General features: G+C 35.0%; 1 protein-coding gene across 10 annotated transcripts in view; it reads right to left on the bottom strand.

Annotated features, from left to right (window-relative positions):
- Nucleotides 1–19,660, bottom strand: part of CCDC138 (coiled-coil domain containing 138) — a 110,429-nt gene that overhangs the window by 11,790 nt on the left and 78,979 nt on the right. For 9 of the 10 annotated variants that reach the window (XM_035696097.2, XM_049115373.1, XM_025462595.3 and 6 more), the window contains 2 exons: nt 17,440–17,632; nt 10,551–10,727 (listed from right to left, as the gene is read on the bottom strand). In XM_035696097.2, the coding sequence (XP_035551990.1) occupies nt 10,551–10,727; nt 17,440–17,632 (370 nt within the window). Of the gene's footprint in view, nt 1–10,550; nt 10,728–11,206; nt 11,316–16,745; nt 16,877–17,439; nt 17,633–19,660 lie in introns of those variants that run through there. The other variant, XR_003142298.3, reaches the window with a different exon arrangement.

The raw sequence follows: 19,660 nt of genomic DNA on the forward strand, positions 1-19,660 counted from the left end.
TGAACTTCTCTAGTGTTTTTAAAATTCAGTTACTGTATTTTTCAGCTCCAGAATTTCTATTTGGTTCTTGATAATTTTTGCTCTTTGTTCAAATTCTCACTTTTTCATATATAATTTTCCTGATTTCTTTTGGTTCTTTGGTCTTCTTTTAGCTCTTTGAGTGTATTTAAGATAGTTGCTTTAAAGTCTTTGCTGAATGAGTGTACTGCATGTTTCTTTGGGGATATTTTTCAAGATTTATTTTGTTTCTTTGAATGGCCATGTTCTCAGTTTCTTTGTATGCCTTGTGATTTTTTTTTTTTTCTGAAAATTTATCATTTGAAAAACAGCCACCTTTCCTAGTCTTTGCAGACTAGGATGAAAGATCTTCTTCATTAATTAGCAGTAACTTGAGCCTTTGGGAACAGTGCCAGGCCTAAGGCCTAAGGTCTTCTCGGGTCTTTTATAGGCATAAGTCCTATCTGGGCCTATGAATGTGCTTCTTCTTTTCTAATTTCCCCCTGGCTGATTTTATAGGTCTTAATTTCCCAGAGTCTTACCCCAGCTTATTCTCAAGACCTCAGATGTTGTACTGTACTCTTCTGTCCATAATTTCTTGTCCCAGGCATCTGCAAGTCTATACTCCCGTGCAGCTTTCAAGCGCCATGGTACTTACCACTGCCTTTCTCGCCTTCAGTCAGATCCAAACTATTTGCATATGTCCCAGTCTGTGCTCTGAGTCAGGCAAGAGAGAAGAACCCAATCCTTTGGACCACCCAGAAAGGCCAGAATATTGCATACTAGTTCTACTGTCTTTTCTGTCTCAAAGAAGGAACAGGAATGAGCCACCCTCTCCCATCTGCCCTGTACCACACCAGGGGTGGGGTGGTGTAAAGACAATTAAAAAGTAACAAAATTTCTTAATGTTTTGAATAAGGCTTTTTTTGAATGTGCATTAGGTTGACTGTTACAGATCTTTGACTAGTTTTCAGAGCTCCTATAAAGTTAATTTAGTCAGTCTATAGTTGTTAATTTGATGTTTCTGTGAAAGAATGAGAGCCTGGAGCATCCTAGTCTACCATCTTGCTGACACCTGTCTTTATTTGAATTTTAAAATGATAAACCTATACAATTTTACCTTCCAAAGAAAGACTTTAAAGAAAATAGAATTTTTATAGGGTAAAATAAAACTAACTTCAATTATGATGTGGAAGTATATGTTGGTTCGGTTGGAAATGTAACAGAAAGTCCAATTTATAGTGGCTTAATCAAACAGATTCTTGGTTCTCTCTTAAAAGGAGGCACTTCCTGTAACTGGTTCAGGTACAAGACAGTGTCATCGAAAACCCAAATTCAGACTCTCTGTTTCTTCATGTGTAATTCATGGTCAAAAGGCTCTAGACAACAAGGCAAAAGAAGGGAGTCAAGTAAGAATAGTACTTATCATCTGTCCCCTCTTACCAGAAAATCAAAACATAAAGTGTCTCTGAACCTCTCAGTGGATTTCCAACCTCACATGCAGGACACATGTGGACATTCCTGCCAGCAAGAGGGCTGAGAGCAAGGGAAGGAGAAAGAGATGAGAATGGTGATGGGGAAGCCAGCCCATAATGTTTGCCACAAAGGACTAAATTAAATTATCTCTTGAAAACAATTATTTCCAATGCTTTCTTGAGTCACAGTATTTCATGTAAATTTGCAGTTCACAAGCTTGGTGGGCAGTACTTAAGTCTTCAATCTCAGTTACCCATTACTTTCAATAGTCAGGGGAAAGTGGCATAAAAACTCCCTGTACCAACATTACACTAATATCTGACAAAATACTGTATTAGTGGGCAACTTAAAATAAATACATTCTTATTAATTTAAAAGTCAATCACTGAAATTTCTCAAGAGAATTATTTATTCAAGATCTGCCAATTCAAAAGTGGTTATATGTTTTAAAAAGTATGTGCTGTCAGCAGTTCAGTACACTTTTTGGTAATGATTATGTCTCTGCATGTTAGACATCAACCTGTTGTTAACTGATTAGAATACTTTATGTAGTTCATATGCTAAGAATCTAAGTCTGTATTTTCCAGATAGCAGTTATTTTAATCTTTTCAGAATTCTTTTTTTTTTTCTTTTCAGAATTCTAAGGCAAAGTGGTAATTAGAATAAAATTATTTTATTTTATTATTTTTTTTTTGAATAAAATTATTTTAAAAGCAAACTCTCAACTCTCAGATATATATATTAACATGTTATTACATGGGACAAAATATAGAATTTTTAGATAGTATGGCTTTTTGTATTTCTACTTCTGATGATTCAAAAGTTAAAAGCTGGGGTGCCTGAATAGCTCAGTTAAGCAGCCAGCTCTTGATTTCAGCTCAGGTCATGATCTCAGGGTCCTGAGATCAAGCCCTGGAACAGGCTCCACGTTTAGTGTGGAGTCCACTTGAGATTCATTCCCTCTTCCTCCCCCTCCTCCCCACTCCCCTCCCCCTACTTGCCCACTCTTTTTCTCTCTCTAAAATAAATAAATCTTCAAAAGTTGTAACATTGTGACATTCAGTATCAACCAAAAAATGTCAGCTGCCCACCCTTGTACTGAATAAAGGTCAATAAATTCTTAAAAAGTAAACAAGCAACAGTAAGAAGGATATACATAGGCAATCTTTTGAAAACAATTCTACATCAATTACCCTCTTTAGTTTTTTCCAAGTCTACCTTCATTCCTTTATGGAACAAGGCAGGTTGTAAAACAGAAGGATATACATAGGCAATCTTTTGAAAACAATTCTACATCAATTACCCTCTTTAGTTTTTTCCAAGTCTACCTTCATTCCTTTATGGAACAAGGCAGGTTGTAAAACACACTGAAGATGACCTACTACTTGAAAGACAAGTAGGAGTTTGTCAGGTGCCTAAGTGGGAGAAGTGCTAGTCCAGAGACAGTCTCTCTTCAGAACAGAACAATCCCAAGCAAAGTTCCTAGTCTGCTCAAATCCCTGTTCCTCCCTCTACTTCTTCATTCTGGAGAGAATTCCAAAGCTCCCCCGCAACCAACCCCATCTTCCTTTTTTTTTTTTTTTTTAAATTTTTATTTATTTATGATAGTCACAGAGAGAGAGAGAGAGAGAGAGAGAGAGAGAGAGAGAGAGAGAGAGGCAGAGACTCAGGCAGAGGGAGAAGCAGGCTCCATGCACCGGGAGCCCGACGTGGGATTCAATCCCGGGTCTCCAGGATCGCGCCCTGGGCCAAAGGCAGGCGCCAAACCGCTGCGCCACCCAGGGATCCCCCATCTTTCTTTTCTTTTCTTTTCTTTTCTTTTCTTTCTTTTCTTTTCTTTTCTTTTCTTTTCTTTTCTTTCTTTTCTTTTCTTTCTTTTCTTTTCTTTTTCTTTCTTTCTTTCTTTCCTTTCTTTCTTCCTTCCTTCCTTCCTTTTCTTCCTTTCCTTTCCCTTTCCTCCCTTTCCCTTTTCTTTCTTTCTTTTCTTTTCTTTCTTTCTTTCTTTCTTTCTTTCTTTCTTTCTTTCTTTCTTTCTCTCTTTCTCTCTCTCTTTCTTTCTTTCTTTCTTTCTTTCTTTCTTTCTTTCTTTCTTTCTTTCTTTTTCTTTCTTAATCCCTGGGACATAGTGAGTGCTAACTACTTTCTGCTCTGGAATCCCTCAATTCTGGGGTCTTAAGTCCAAGGGAAGCTTCTCCCTTGTCTCTACCTCCTTTTTCTGAAAGACTTACTTATTCCTCATCACCACCCTGTCCATAACCATGTGACATTAAACAAGTCATGTAATTTCTCAGAGCATCGGGTAATCATTTATCTACAAGCATACCATGTTTTATTCACTTCATTTACTTCACTGATATGGTGGGGTTGTTTTGTTTTCCTAATTGAAGGTTTGTGGCAGCCCTGTGTCCAGTAAGTCTATCAGTGCCATCCTTCCAACAGCATTTCCTCACTTCATGTGTCTGTGTCACATTTTGATAATTTTTACAATATTTCATTATGATTTTTGACTTATTATTTTTGTTATGGTGATCTGTGATCAGTGATCTTTGTTGTTACTATTTTAATTGTTTTGGGGGGCCACAAACAACATCTGTATATAACATGTTGAACTTAACTGATAAATGCTGTGTGTGTTCTGACTGCTTCACCAACCGCCATTCCCCCGTCTGCCCTCCTCTCCTCAGGCCTCCCTATTCCCCGACACACAACACTATTGAAATCAAGCCAATTAATAACCCTACAATGCTCTCTACATGTTCAAGTAAAAGCAAGAGGAAGACATTGAGGAAGGCATGTCGAAAGCCAAGATATGCCAAAAGCTAGGCATCTTATACCAGAGTTAGCCAAGCTGTGAATACAAAGGAAAAGTTCTTGAAGGAAATTAAAAGTGCTATTACAGTGAGTATATGAATGATAAGAATGCAAAACAGCCTTATTACTGATATGGAGAAATAGTGGTCTGGATAGAAGATCAAGCCAGCCAAAACATTCCCTTAAGTCAAAGCCTAAACAAGCAAGGCTCTAAACTCTTTTTAATTGTATGAAAGCTAAAAGAGGAAAGGAAGCTATAGAAGAAAAGTTTGAAGCTAGCAGAGGATGGCTTATGAGGTTTAAGGAAAGAAGCCATTTCCATAACATAAAAGTAGGAGGTGATGCCCCAAATGCTGATGTAGAAGCTGCAACAAATTATCCAGAAAGTCTAGGTAAGATAATGAAGGTGATTACACTAAACAAAAGATGTTCAATGTAGATGAAATGTCTATTATTGGAAGAAGATGCCACCAGGACTTCATAGCTAGAGAGAAATCAATGCCTAGCTTCAAAGCTTCAGAGGACAGGCTGATTCTCTCATTAGGTGGTGCTGGTGACTTAAACTGCAGCCAATGCTCATTTACCATTCCCAAAATCCTAGGGACCTTTAAGAATTATGCTAACAGGAAATACAACTTAGTATTTTAACTGTTACAGTAAATGTAAATGCTAATATTCAGTCTAGGATTTTGAATAGGTAACCATAAGTGAGACTAGTTTATTATTTTCCTTTGCAATGCAAACAAACAAAATCAGCAGTACACTATAAGAAAAACATCCCATGGCCAAATGTAGTTTATTTTAGTAATCTAAAGATTATCACTTTTTAAAAAAGATTTTATTTATTTATTCATGAAAGACACCAAGAGAGAGAGGCAGAGGGAGAAGCAGGCTCCATGCAGGAAGCCTGACGTGGAACTCGATCCTGGGACTCCCAAGATCACACCCTGGGCCAAAAGCAGATGCTCAACTGCTGAGCCACCTGGTGTCCCAAGATTATCACTTTTTTTCCCTTTATTAATCACATGATCCTTTTTTGATATATCAAACTCCATAGATACTAAAAGTTCATTTCACAAAATTCAACATCTACCTTTAAATATAATTGTATGGAACAGATGAATATTTTCTTAAAATGATAAGATATATGTATCTCAACCCAAGCCAGCAACATTTTGCTTAATGAAACACTAGAAGCATTCTCATTTAAAATGAGGACTAAGATGAAAATGTTTACTACCATTGCTATTATTTAGCATTGTACTAAAGGTGACACCCAAATTCAATGAGACAAGGCAAAATAAAATTATAAAGATTGTTAAGGAAGAAATAATATTTATAGATAATATGATTATGTATCTGGAAAACCCAAGAAAATGAAATGAAAAACCATTACAAACAATAAGGAAATGGAAACGGGCAGTTTTTAGGCCACAAAATAGAATGAACTAAATAATACAAATACAAACTTAAATCCTTCTATTTAAACTAAGTCGGATAAGAAAAGGAAAGTACTCTTTGAAATAAAATAAGACTCAAATTCTTACACAGCTAACCCCAGGTAAGTGAATAATCACTTTTAACCACTGACAGGAAAAAGAAAAACCACAAAGTAATTTTCTAAAATCAACACTACTAAGTGATTATATATACTCACACCCTAAAAGAGGTATTATCAGAAACCCTCAATCTAAAAAAAATGTGCTCATAACATATAAGTTGAGGTATATCAATGAATAGATCTCAATTTATACTCAAATGTATTTTAAAATAAAATATCTAGATCATTTTCTAAAAAAAGAAATGCATTTTAGTAGCTTTCAAAAAACAGTAAATACCAATGCAGCTAATAACATTTCTCATATCTGAAAAGATGAATCTTCTGGGGAAAAGCACAAGGGGGACAAGAAAAAAACAATCACTCTGTAGCAGTACAAACTACAACACAGCTTAACATGAAGTATCCGGTGGAGATGAAGTATTGTATTGCTCCTCAAACTATTCTAAGAACTGGTCTGAGATTTTCAATCTGGCATACAGAATGCAACAGATAAAATACTTTTTAAAATAGTCCAACAAGAGGATGTGGAGAAAGGGGAACCCTCTTGCAGTGTTGGTGGGAATGTGAACTAGTGCAGCCACTCTGGAAAACTGTGTGGAGGTTCCTCAAAGAGTTAAAAATAGATCTGCCCTGCGACCCAGCAATTGCACTGCTCGGGATTTACCCCAAAGATACAGATGCAGTAAAACACCGGAACACCTGCACCCCAATGTTTATAGCAGCGATGTCCACAATAGCCAAACTGGAAGGAGCCTCGGTGTCCATCGAAAGATGAATGGATAAAGAAGATGTGGTCTATGTATACAATAGAATATTACTCAGCCATTAGAAATGACAAATACCCACCATTTGCTTCGATGTGGATGGAACTGGAAGGTATTATGCTGAGTGAAATAAGTCAATCAGAGAAGGACAAACATTATATGGTCTCATTCATTTGGGGAATATAAAAAATAGTGAAAGGGAATAAAGGGGAAAGGAGAGAAAATGAGTGAAAGTATCAGTGAGGATGACAGAACATAACAGATTCCTAACTCTGGGAAACAAACAAGGGGTAGTAAAAAGGTAGGTGGGCAGGGGGTTGGGATGACTCGGTGACAGGCACTGAGTGGGGGGCACTTGACAGGATGAGCACTGGGTGTTATGCTATATGTTGGCAAATTGAACTCCAATAAAAAAAAAAATCTTGTTGGTAAGGTTGGTGTTTGATGAGGAAAAAATAAAAAAAATAAAGTAAAATAAAATAATAAAATAAAATAAATAAAATAAATAAAAAAATAAAATAAAATATAAAATAGTCCAACAAAAAGGCTATATAGACTGGGGAGCTCTCATGCCTTCAGCAGGATACCCTACCTTGACATTTTACAAGTCAAATTCTAATACAGTCAATACACTTGAATCTAAGAAAATGAAACTCAAGAAAAACTAACCATCAATAGTCAGCTAGAGTTTCTCAAATTGGAGAAAATGAGCCTCCAGAAAAAACTATCATAACAGCCAACTAATTAAATTTTAATTAAATGTTTGCCCCAACAAGGCAAACATTTATATTACAGCCAATTAAATAATTTCCTTGCTTTGCTTCCCTGTCTTTTCTATAAAGACCTCTGCTCTAGGCCCCACCTGCAGAGCACACCCCTAACCATTTTCAGATTTGGTGCTGGCCTACTGGAGTCACTGTTTGTTCAAATAAATTTTTCAAAATTTATCTTCTTATTTTTAAGAATTTTATTTATTTATTCATGAGACAGAGAGAGAGAGAGGCAGAGACATAGGCAGAAGGAGAAGCAGGCTTCCTGTGGGGAGCCTGATGCGGGACTTGATCCCAGGACCCCAGGATCACGACCTGAGTCAAAGGCAGACACTCAACCACTGAGCCACCCAGGTGCCCCAATTTATCTTTTTACAATACCATTAGAAAACATTAGAAATGAAATAAGACAAACATACAAAATCCAAATCCAAATGTTTTAAGTTATAATTGAACTTGATAAAATTAATAATCTGACAACTACCATACAGGTTTTAAATACTGTTTCTATACTAACATGTGTTAGAGAACCAATACTAAGCAGTTTGAGTACTGCAGGGCTAGAGCTTGCTCCACTGACACTTTCCTCCAGCCTCTTGCTCCAAAGCCCTAAACAGACATTGGAGGAAGCCCTAGGCTCAGCACCAAAGCACTGCAAACACAATGCTTGAAACATACTGCCTCAAGCACAGCTGGCTACCAAGTCCCATTGTGAGATAAGCATCTGCAAATCCATTCTACCAAGATTTCTCTTCCAACAACTTTTTCCTAGAAACTTAAAAAAAAAAATGGCATGTGGAAATTATGTATATGGTGGAATGAGTTTCTCATCTCAAATCTCATCTCTTTCTCAAAAAACAGAACAGAAAACCAACAGCTAGGTGAGTACTTGCTGCATTTTTATCTATCAATCATTTAATCTCTTCAACACATTTCTCTGGTTAACATCAGGTACTGGATTTATATTAAAAATGAAAAATATATCAAACAAATAAATATACTTCAGTCAGAGATCTCAAAGATTCACTCATTTCTAATCTTCCAAAAGTTTTCCATCACTAAAAATGATATGGCTTTCTAGCAATCCACATTAGAAATTGCTTTATTTACTCAATTTGAACAAGAAAGGATAACCTTGGATTTGCGCATAATCTGAACATGTGTGAATGAACTGAACACCTGTTGACTTTATCTACCATTATTTCTCCAAATGTAAATGTTATGGTGCCACAAAGTCATTTCACCCAAGTAGGTCCACTATTTGATAAAATTATATTTAGTTTTCCTTTGGCTATAAGATTTCCTCTCTGTTATAAACATTCAGACAGATTTGTTTCAAACGAATAGACATTTGCATCTGATAAAATTTTTGTTTTCCTCATTAAGAAAAATCCTATGGGGGTGCCTGGGTGGTTCAGTCAGTTAAGCATCCAAGCATCCAACTCTTGATTTCTGCTCAGGTCATGATCTTAGGGTCATGAGATTGAGCCCTGTGTCATGCCGTCTTGGGCTCTATACTCAGTAAGAAGTTGGCTTGAGATTCTCTCTCCCTCTGTCCCTCCCTACGCTCTCTCTCAAATCTTTAAAAAGAAAGAAAAATCCTATGAAAGTAAACTATAAATCTACCCACTTTAAACAAGTAATCTTGAGTATCTCTCATTTTATTAATTCTTCACCTTTTTGCTCTATAGCATATATTAGTAAATCAAGATATAAAACCCCAAGATTATTTAACTAGGTAGCTAGACCCTCAACTATAAGTCCAATATCTTAACAGTCACAAATGGCTAAAAATATTAATAAAAAATGTCAGAGAAAATTTAACATTTTGGGGAAGGAAAAAAGCCTCTGGAAAACCTAATCACAGTGCCATAGGAGAATGCATCTTGTTACTTCTAGAATCAGAAACATGGTTTCAAGTCTAAGTCTTACGATGGCCTAGGAATAAAAGCCATGGACAAGTTACCGGATTTTTCTTGGCCTCAGTTTTTCTACTCAGGCCCTTCATAGGGATGTTGTAAAGGAAAAACAAGAAAGTATATAAAATGAATTGAAAATGTGAAGCCATACACTGAAGGTACCTAGTTAGAAATATAACTATGCTTGGGCACCTGGGTGGCTCAGTGGTTCAGCGTCTGCTTTTGGCTCAGGTCCTGATCCCAGGGTCAATCCTGGGGATCAAGTCCTGCACTGGGCTCCCTGAAGAGAGCCTGCTTCTCCCTCTGCCTCTGTCTCTGCCTCTGTGTGTCTCATGAATAAATAAAAACAATTAAAAAAATAAATATAACTATGCTTTACATCCAGCTGTTAGGGATTCACCCACAAGCAGCAAGCAGCACCAAGTACCTGACTGCTTACTACCACACTGAGCAATGACAATGACTTTCTAGTTTTAGTTTCAACCTTCTGGAAGGCATAAACATTTCATCTTTAGAAGTGCCACAGAAAGAGGAGAGAATAGGGAAAAAGAAAAGCTACACTGAAAAAGAATTACTGAGGCAAAATGGTTGCTTATTACAAGTCAAGGGGCTATTTGAGGTTCAAAGAGCACTACCAACCAAAGCAAATGAAAATACATATTTTCATATGTACCCATATATATCTGGGCTAAATTAGGAACCATTAACAGCAAGTTAAAAGAAACTGTTACACCAACATAAGAACCGAATAGAAAAAGTAAAGCCACAGGCTACAAAATGTTACAAATATGAATGAAAAAGAGTAGCCACATGTACAACTGAGTGCCTTTCCCACCCCACCCCCCACCTTCCCACAAAACAGTAAGGTTGAAGAGGAACAGGAATACAGCTCTGTCATTACTCTCCTTTAGACAGGAACACACCTGAACATCTCGCTCCCTCTGAGAAAACAGGGAATACAGGTTTAGATCTTTCAGAACGATGAGACAGAGATGCTTGAAAACAGGACTCGCAATGTAGAGTATATCCACGTGACTGAGATGAGTACTGGAAATTGTGCTAGGTTAATGGAAATTTGAACATACGACTTCTAGAAATGTTATTAACCATTGTATTACACAGCTATCAAAAATACTTTTTAACCATTTCTATTATAAAACACATTATGTCTGATATGTAGTTACACATTCAGAGTGCAAAGAAAATCATCCTACTGTCACTTCTTACTGTATCTAAAAACTTTAAAACTTACTAGATTCCACTGTCATCTGAAGCAAACTATCAATGACATTAGAGAGGAGTCCTTTACTGGAGATTCTTAGATGATTCAGTATTACCGGAACAGCTTGATACTCCAAAAACAAGACTTTTCCTTCATCTGTCTTCAAGTCCAAACATAGAGAATCAAAAGCCTGAGCCAGGTAGTCAGCTGAAAAACAGTACATAAAATCAACTGACATTATCAGTCAGGAGTATAGTTGGTAATCAGAAACAAAAGAAAGATAAAACCACCATTTAAATTCAAAAGGGAAACAAAAATAAAATGACCAGAGATCACCGGCTAAATTTAAAATGTTAGAACCCAAAGGCCTGAAACATGAAGAGGAATCACACTATGATGGGGTAAATTTCATTCATATTTTAATATCCAAATAACAATAAATTCCATTTTTAAAGAAAAAAGTTGATATTTAATAGTAAAGACCGTAAATAATGTTTATTTTCCATATTTGATAACTGCCATATGCTTCCAAAAGCATATTTATCTTTACCTAGCTTTTGAGATATTTTTTTGTTGCTAAGTAACTTTATGCAAATTTTTAAACAAGGATTTTTAATCTCTTAATAAAAATCAAACAGCCATTCAAAAGACAACTTCAAAGAACTAGATGTGCTCTGGTGTATTACCTTTTGTGATATATCTGCCATTAATGCAGCAAGGTTTTGCCAAGGCCAATGTTATGATGGAATCCATTAGATTAGAGTCCCTGGAACTCTCTTAAAGATGATTGGGAAGCTTAAAGCCAGGATTGAGAAGCATTAATTTAACCAGAATCAATGCAAGTGAGATATTAAGATACTTAAATTGTTACACTTCAATACACTAAACCCAAATCAGTAGTCTTACAACAATTTTACATTGTGCTTTTAATTGTACAAGAATACTCCAGTTTCCTAAACTCCTTCAATATACTATGGAAAGGAATTTTTTAAAAAAAGTGTTTGTGCTGTTCAAATACTAGTGAGCTAATTTTTCTACTGAGATTTCTGTTTAAAGAAGCCTTGAGAGTACTTTGAAAGACTGAAAATATGACAGAGTCACCTCCATTAAAATTTACTATCTTCTGGTTGATGTGTTGCATTTCATTCAAATTCCTAATTATTAAGAATGAGTAGCTGAAAATAACCGGTGTGAAATACCTATGAAAGAATTGAAATGCATAAACACATATTAAAATACATATGAAAGAATTTTGAGAAATTAAAATCTGTGCCTCAATTTATAGTATATTCTATTCTTACTTTTGGTAGAATTTAGTTCAAGGAACACTGCTACTATTACACTTACTTTTTGTGATTAAATAAAATATTGCAAACGAGTGTTAGGGTAAGCAAAGCTGCTGGATTCTGTTCAGGTTTACCTCATTAGGAACCTATCCTTATTTAGCAAAAAAATCAGTAGAAGAGTATATACATTAATTCTGAACTCAATTCTTCACAGAAAAGTGTTTATCACAGTGCCACCTGCTGTATTTGACACAGATTACTTCACTTCTCATTAATATATTATGAGATTAAATAAGCTAAATGCTATATGATACAGCAAATTTATAAACTTAAAAAATTGTCCCTTATTAACTTGGGGAGGGGGAGATGGTATTTGGTGATTTTTTTTTTTAAGTTGACTTATCTTTTAGGGAAAAGTAAAAGAATCATATTCTTATTTTCATTTCTCTACTAGTGAAGATTTTCTAAAAATCAAGACCAATTTAACTTCTAAGAGAGTATTTTAAGTAATTTGAGTTACCAATTTTACCAAAACTGGTTGTTGTCTTAAGCAACAAGTGTTTGGTGGTTTATTATGAAACAATAGAAATCCAACGCAGCCTAAGAGACCTCAATTCTGATCTCAAGTAAAACCAACTCTTAGAAGTTAGATAAAATAAATAATAATGTTTATGATAATGATAGCAGCTAATGCTTACTATATGTCACATTCTTTTCTAAACTTTCACATCAATTCTAATTTAATCTTCAAAAAAATGTGGTGAAACACAGAAAAGAAGGGACTTGCCCAATGTCACATCCTTAGTTATCTGACTGTAAAACTGAAGTTCTTAATACTACATTGTTCCTGCTATCTGAGAATGGCAATAATTCCTACATTTCTACAGGCCTCAAGTATAAATAAATACATAACTTATAAATATATAAGTCTGCGTAAGTTGGGGGCCAAGTGTTGCAGGAGCAGGACAGCACAACTGGCCGATGCACACAACTAAACGGGGAGAGAGTCTAATGAGAAAGACAAGAAATCTGTCCCTAAAACAATACTATTAGATAAGATTCTTATCTTTCAGTTCTCATATCTTTACATAGATCAAATTAGTATGTACATACTGAAGGTTTTATTAATTAAAATATTTTTACATTGACTGCCACACCTACATACTTAAAAATTGCTAATAACATATAATATCCTACTCTCCTCATGTGACACTGTTAAAGCTTGGAATATTTAGGGTCAAGAAAAGATCTAGGTCCCTTACAAATGCCTGACCCTCAATTTGCTCTTTTGTAAAAATGACATCATCATCTACCTCTTAAGGTTACTGTGGGGAATAAATTTGAAAAAACCAAATGAATGATTAGAAAAATGTCAACAACAGTGCAAGAACTTATTTCCTTCACTATTCCAATTGTGGGTTTGTCAATTATTTATCCTTTGTCATTATTAGACAGCACAGGTTATGATACATTTTGGTGATTCCTGTAAGCAGAACGCACTTCAAAAATGGTAAGCTACAACACAATCAAAACTGTACTTGTTTCAACTCTGAACTAGACACCACAAAGTTAGTACCTCTGGTTACTAGAGGGGAGGTGGTAGAGGGGTGGGGATAGAGTGAAATAGGTGATGGGGATTAAGGAGGGCACTTGTCATGATGAGCAATGGATGACACATGGAAATGCTGAATCACTCTATTGTACCCCAAAAGTTACATAACACTGTATGTTAACTAATGGAATTAAAATAAGAACTTAAAAAAATCCCACATTTCTAAAGATAGTTTTGGTAAATATTATATATTAATCTTAGAAATGAACTATTGCATTATAATTTGAAATACTGAATATCGAAATATTGTATTATAATTGGAAAATACATGAATTTTATCAATAAAGACTTAGTTGGCATTATATTCAATTACTTTATTTTTGTGAGTGTAATGGATATAAGACTATACCTTACAGTTAAATTTTATTTCTGAGGATCAGTGTAGCACAGTGACTAAGAGTGCAGACTTAACCTCTCTATGCCTCAATTTCCTCATTTATAAAATTGAGATGTTAATGACATTTTATAACCTTGTTATAAGAATTAAATGAGTTGGTACACATAAAGTGCTTGGCCCATAACACAGGAAATGCTATGTAAGTATTTATTATTATTTCTTTCATTATCTCAGGAGTACCGGCTCTTAGGAAGTCACACAATAGGGTCAAGAGGGTGGGCTCTAGATATGGATAGAGGTGAGCTGAACCAGACTCTGTCAAATACTGGCTGTGTGGCCTTGACACAATTATCTAACTTCTATAAACTAATAACCACTAATATAGGAATAATAATATTCAGAGACAATCTATAAAGGGCTTAGCATTATAGCATCAAATTTATACCAAGTATTATGTTTTTGAACAACCTATTTGCACTGTCTATTCAATGGAAATCAGGTATTATCTTACAAATATATTTATTTAGGTTACTGAGTATTTAATATTACCTAACACATTTATCTACTTCCTCTTTACTTTTTATAATAAATTTATTCATCTTGTAATGTATACTTTTCTTTTTATAAATAGGAAATATCTTCTTACCAGAGTTTTTTGTTTTGTTTTGTTTTGTTTTTTTATTTCTTACCAGAGTTAAGACAAGTCTGTTACTCTAAGAGTTTTTATGTATGAAATTTTAGTTCTTCCAAATTTGCTGCAGCACATAAGACAATATATCTAACTTTTATTTTTCTCTATACTTTTAATTATTTCCCTTAATTGTATTTAACACATGTCTTTTTCCTTTTCTGTTCTTTTACTTGGCTGGCTTTGCTCTATCCCAAGAGACTATAAACTAAGGTCCACCAGCTGTCTTTCCAACCCTCAGCCTACTGAACCTCTAGAGCACCTGACAATGAAGGCAGAAAACACAAGGTCAAGAAGGATCAGTTCATTAGCTCTAGAATTTGATACCAATGTGAATTTCACCTTTCGTCCATTCACCTTTTTTAACATTAATTTTCTCTCCCTGAAAGTGTTCCTCAGGGTAATATGAACCTTCATAAGGTATTACAATTTTGCCTCAGAAACTGAAAGACAGCATTTCCCAAATTGTTCTTTGCAGAAAATTAGTGCTGCATATCACTTTTCCAAAAAGGGTTTGGAAGTTAAGTAAGTTTCGGAAATGTCGCATAAAAGTGTATTCAAGTTTTATAGATTCATAAAGCCCACTAGTAATGAAATTAAAGTACTGGCATTATTAAGTTTTAGTTACTCCCAAATTTCTCAAACATTTTTAACTGAAGGCCATAACAGTGAATTGAATGAAAACTAATCACAGATGTGTTTGTCATAAATGGCAAATTAGGAATGGTTTTACAACTTTAGAGAACCGTATTATTGCTTTATATGCTTTGTTAATCAAAATTAGGAGAGGATCATGGGTGGTAATTTTTTTTTAAGATTTTATTTATTTATCCATGAGAGACACAGAGAGAGGGGCAGAGATATAGGCAGGGGGAGAAGTAGGCTCCTAACGTGGGACTTGATCCCAGGACCCCGGGATCACAACTGACTCTTGATTTTGGCTCAGGTCATGATATCATAGTGGTGAGACAGAGCCCTGTGTTGGGCTCTGAGCTTAGCCCGGAGTCTGCTTGGAATTCCCTTCTTCTCCCTCTGCACCCATCCTGGCTTGCTCTCTAAAATAAATATATATATTTTAAAAAGTGTTATGATATAATTTGTATGGTTTTAAAAGAAGATAAAAGTAATGTGCTTTGAGAGGTTGATAACACCATTTGAGGAGCAGCTTGTGACTGTACCACATGTTATTCTGTTGAATAACTCACTGTTCTTGCATGCCATGCTCTTCCATAATTCCAAACTCTGGCTCATACTGTTCCTTGAGGAATGGCCTTCTTTATTTTCTGCCTATAAAATCCTACACATCCCTGATAGTCCAGCTCAAATCCTAACTCCTTATACTAAATCCTCTCCTGATCTCCTAATTATACCACCAGAACTAATTTTTATCATCTCTCTTTAACCAGAAGCACATTATTTAAACTTCTGTATCAATAATAAGATGAAGCAGAAAAATATTTACAACCTACTTACCCAACAGACTCTAAGGACTTTGAAAGCAAGAACTGTCCTATAATTCTTTCTTCAAAAAGTGACTTACATAAGAAAGCAACCAATTCACTAATTCAATATATATATATTAAGTGCAAATTGTGTCATTTCTGGACTTAATATTCCTATTGCCCTATTTTAGTGTTTTAGAAGTACTCATTTTTATTATATATCATGACTATTTCAATTTAACTTTAAAATTTTATTTTTATTTTTTAAACAAAAATACAGTTGATGTATAATGTTACAATTGTTTCAGGGTTGTGAGATTAAGCCTTGCATCATGGAGCCTGCTTGAGATTTTCTCCCCCTCTGCCCTCCCCCGCCCTAAAAAGTCCTTTATTTCTGTCATTTAATCTCAGCAATAATCTTTATTACTCTGTCCATTCATCTATTATTTACCCAGATCTTGTTTTTTTAAGATTTTATTTATTCTTAGAGGGAGTGCATGTGAGCAAATGCAAGTGGAAGAAGGGGCAGAGGGAGAGGGAGAATATCTTTATTTATGCCCTATTATATTTCACAAAGAAATGAAGTTTACAGATACCATACTAGATTTATATCCAAATTTTACACTCTTTGTTTTACTTATATTAACAAGATTTCTTTACATATATGATTGCTGTTAGTGATATTCACAGTAGTCATGATATACAGCCATGGGTAGTCATAGATAGTAATGATAATATTGAAAGTCAACAGACTGTGAATTTCTTTGAAGCTCATTTTCTGAAACACAAATTTTATCAGGCTACTATAACAAATATCAGAGACTGTGTAGCTCACATACAACAGGAATTTTTTTGCTCACAGTTCTGGAGTCGGTGAAGTCCAAGACAAAGTTGCCAGTATGGTCGCCAGTATGGTGAAGACCCTCTTTCTGGTTCACAGCCTGTACCTTCTTTCTCACTGTGTCCTCACAAGGTGAAAAGCTAGAGATCTCTGTGGAGATTCTTTTATAAGGGCAGTAATCCCATTCATGAGGGCTCCACCCTCACGATCTAAGCACCTTCTAAAGGCCCCAACTAGTATTACCATCATCTTTAAGGGTCAGCATTTCACCATATGAATTTTGCAGGAGACATAAATATTCAGAACCCAGCATATGATATTCAATAAATTTCTTAGCTAGTTTTATTGAATGTCCTTGATTTATATAGAGTGAATGAATGAATGAATAGTTTTCTGTATTCCTTCTGGACATTCATCTTTTTTTTTTTTTAATGACTCACTGAAGATGGTCAGCATGTCCAATACTCTACTGCACAGAAGTGGTATTGAGTCCCACATCGGGCTCCCTGCATGGAGCCTGCTTCTCCCTCTGCCTGTGTCTTTGCCTCTCTCTCATTCTGTGTCTACCATGAATAAATTAATAAAATCTTTAAAAGATAAATAAATAAAAAATAAAAATGGAAAACATATTTGGCTATGTAAGAATTATTTCATTACGTAGAATTCCCTTCTGTTTATGAAAAACTATATCATAAGCACATGTGAAAGCTTACCTTGAGTGACTGTTTTGAGAACAATTAAAGTTGATAAAAATCTCAATGGTAAATTGGAGCTTTTAAAGAAAGCAGCTGTCTTTGGTTTATTCTCCACTGAATGTTCTAAAGAATTATCCTGAATTCCCTTAGTTACTACTCCTTTGAATATGTCTTCACCCAATCTCCTCAATGTTGATGTCATGGTTGAATGCTGTCAAAAATATGTACCATCTTAATATATTTACTTATATCCATGATATATTTCAAATACGACAATCAAATATAGAAACTAAAAATGTCGATTTTTTTCTAATTAAAAAATGGGTTAGAAATATGCAAGATTAAAAAGAAGTAATTTTATAATCAACTTTTCTAAATTATTTATGACTTTTCCTAAAAGAAATGAGCAGCCTACAAGAATTAAGAAATTGGAGATGTAATTTTCTAAGAACAAAATTAGGAGAATTGAGTCAAGATTCAATTTGAAAATGTTTAAGAACATAAGATCATGATATGTTTCTGGCACATACAAATCAAAGGAGCAGAGACACTATAGGTTCTTCACACTCCTCCACCATTACTGACAAATGGCTTGTTTGGGTATATCTTACAGTGTTGGCTTATAAAGTGATCACCTAGGGCCTTCCTGTTTTATAGATCACTATGATCATAACCATCACAGTAATTTTGATAACTTTTAACAATTGCAGAAGAACAAGACACTAGGTTAGAATCATGGATAATTCTCATGATGAATAAACTAAAACAAGACAATGGGCAAAACAGAAATACTGACATAAATACTTCTAAAATAATATAGGCTTAAAAAAAATAAAATAATATAGGCTTTTATGATATTCCATATATATTTTAAGAACCAAGTAAAGGAAAATCATTTTACAGAGAAGAGTGCATGAGCTAGACTCAGAAGTAGCTTAAATATAGGTAACAAGTATTTGCTTTAGAATTTCAATATATTAAAATTAGAGAGATATGGGCACGTGGGTAGCTCAGTTAAGTGTCTCTTGATCTCAGCTCAGGTCATGATCTCAGGGTTGTGAGATCAAGCCCTGTGTCAGGATCCACACTGGGTGTGGAGCCTGCTTGAAATTCTCTCATTTTCTGCCCTCCTCCACTCCCTCCCTAATTATAATAACAATAATAATAATACATTAAGATTAGAGAGATATATTGAGATTTTATGGGTATCAAAAGGCACAATGTTTCGGTGGTGAGTGGCATAACAAATGCAATCTAATTTAAATATATGGCCAATAAACTTTAAATTTGAAAAGGAATACTTATATACTATTGGTGGAAATATAAGTTGGTATAGCCACTGTGGAAAACAGTATGGAGGTTTCTCAAAAAATGAAAAAAAGAAATACCACACTACCCAGTAATTCTATTAGTTATTTACTCAAACAAAACAAAAACATTAATTTGAAAAGATGTGTAGGGCAGCCCAGATGGCTCAGCGGTTTAGTGCCACCTTCAGCCCAGGACGTGATCCTGGAGACCCAGGATCTGAGTCCCACATCAGACTCCCTGCATGGAGCCTGCTTCTCCCTCTTCTTGTGTCTCTGCCTCTCTCTGTGTGTCTCTCATGAATAAATATATAAAATCTTTAAAAAGAAAAAAAAAAAAGATGTGTATACTCCTTTGTTTATTGCAGCACTAATTTACAAGAGCCGAAATATGGAAGCAACCTAAGTGTCCATTAACAGGTAACTGGATAAGATGTGGTGTGTGTGTTTATATACATATATATACACATATACATATACATACATACATACACAAACACACAATGGAATATTATGCTGCCAAAAAAACAGATGAGATTTTGCCATTTGTGACAACATGGATGGACCTAAAGAGTATTATGCTAAGTGAAATAAGTCAGATTGAGAAAGACTGTGATTTAACTGCTATATGGAATCTTAAAAAAAAAAAAAAAAGGAATAAACAAACAAAAAGCAGAATCAACCTTTAAATATAGAGAATAAGCTGATGGTTGCCAGAGGGAAGAGAGGTGAAAAGAAGGGCAAGATGGGTGAAGGGGAATGGGAGATACAAGCTTCCAGTTATGGAAGGAATAAGTCACACTAATCAAGGCACAGCACAGGGAATATAGTCAATGATGCTGCAATAGTGTTATAGAGTGACAGATGGTACTTATACTTCATGATGAGCAGAGCATACGTACAGATAATTTGAACCAGTACGTTGTATACCC

The sequence above is a fragment of the Canis lupus genome, chromosome 10, assembly GCF_003254725.2.
Source record: "Canis lupus dingo isolate Sandy chromosome 10, ASM325472v2, whole genome shotgun sequence".
NCBI classification, from domain to species: domain Eukaryota; kingdom Metazoa; phylum Chordata; class Mammalia; order Carnivora; family Canidae; genus Canis; species Canis lupus.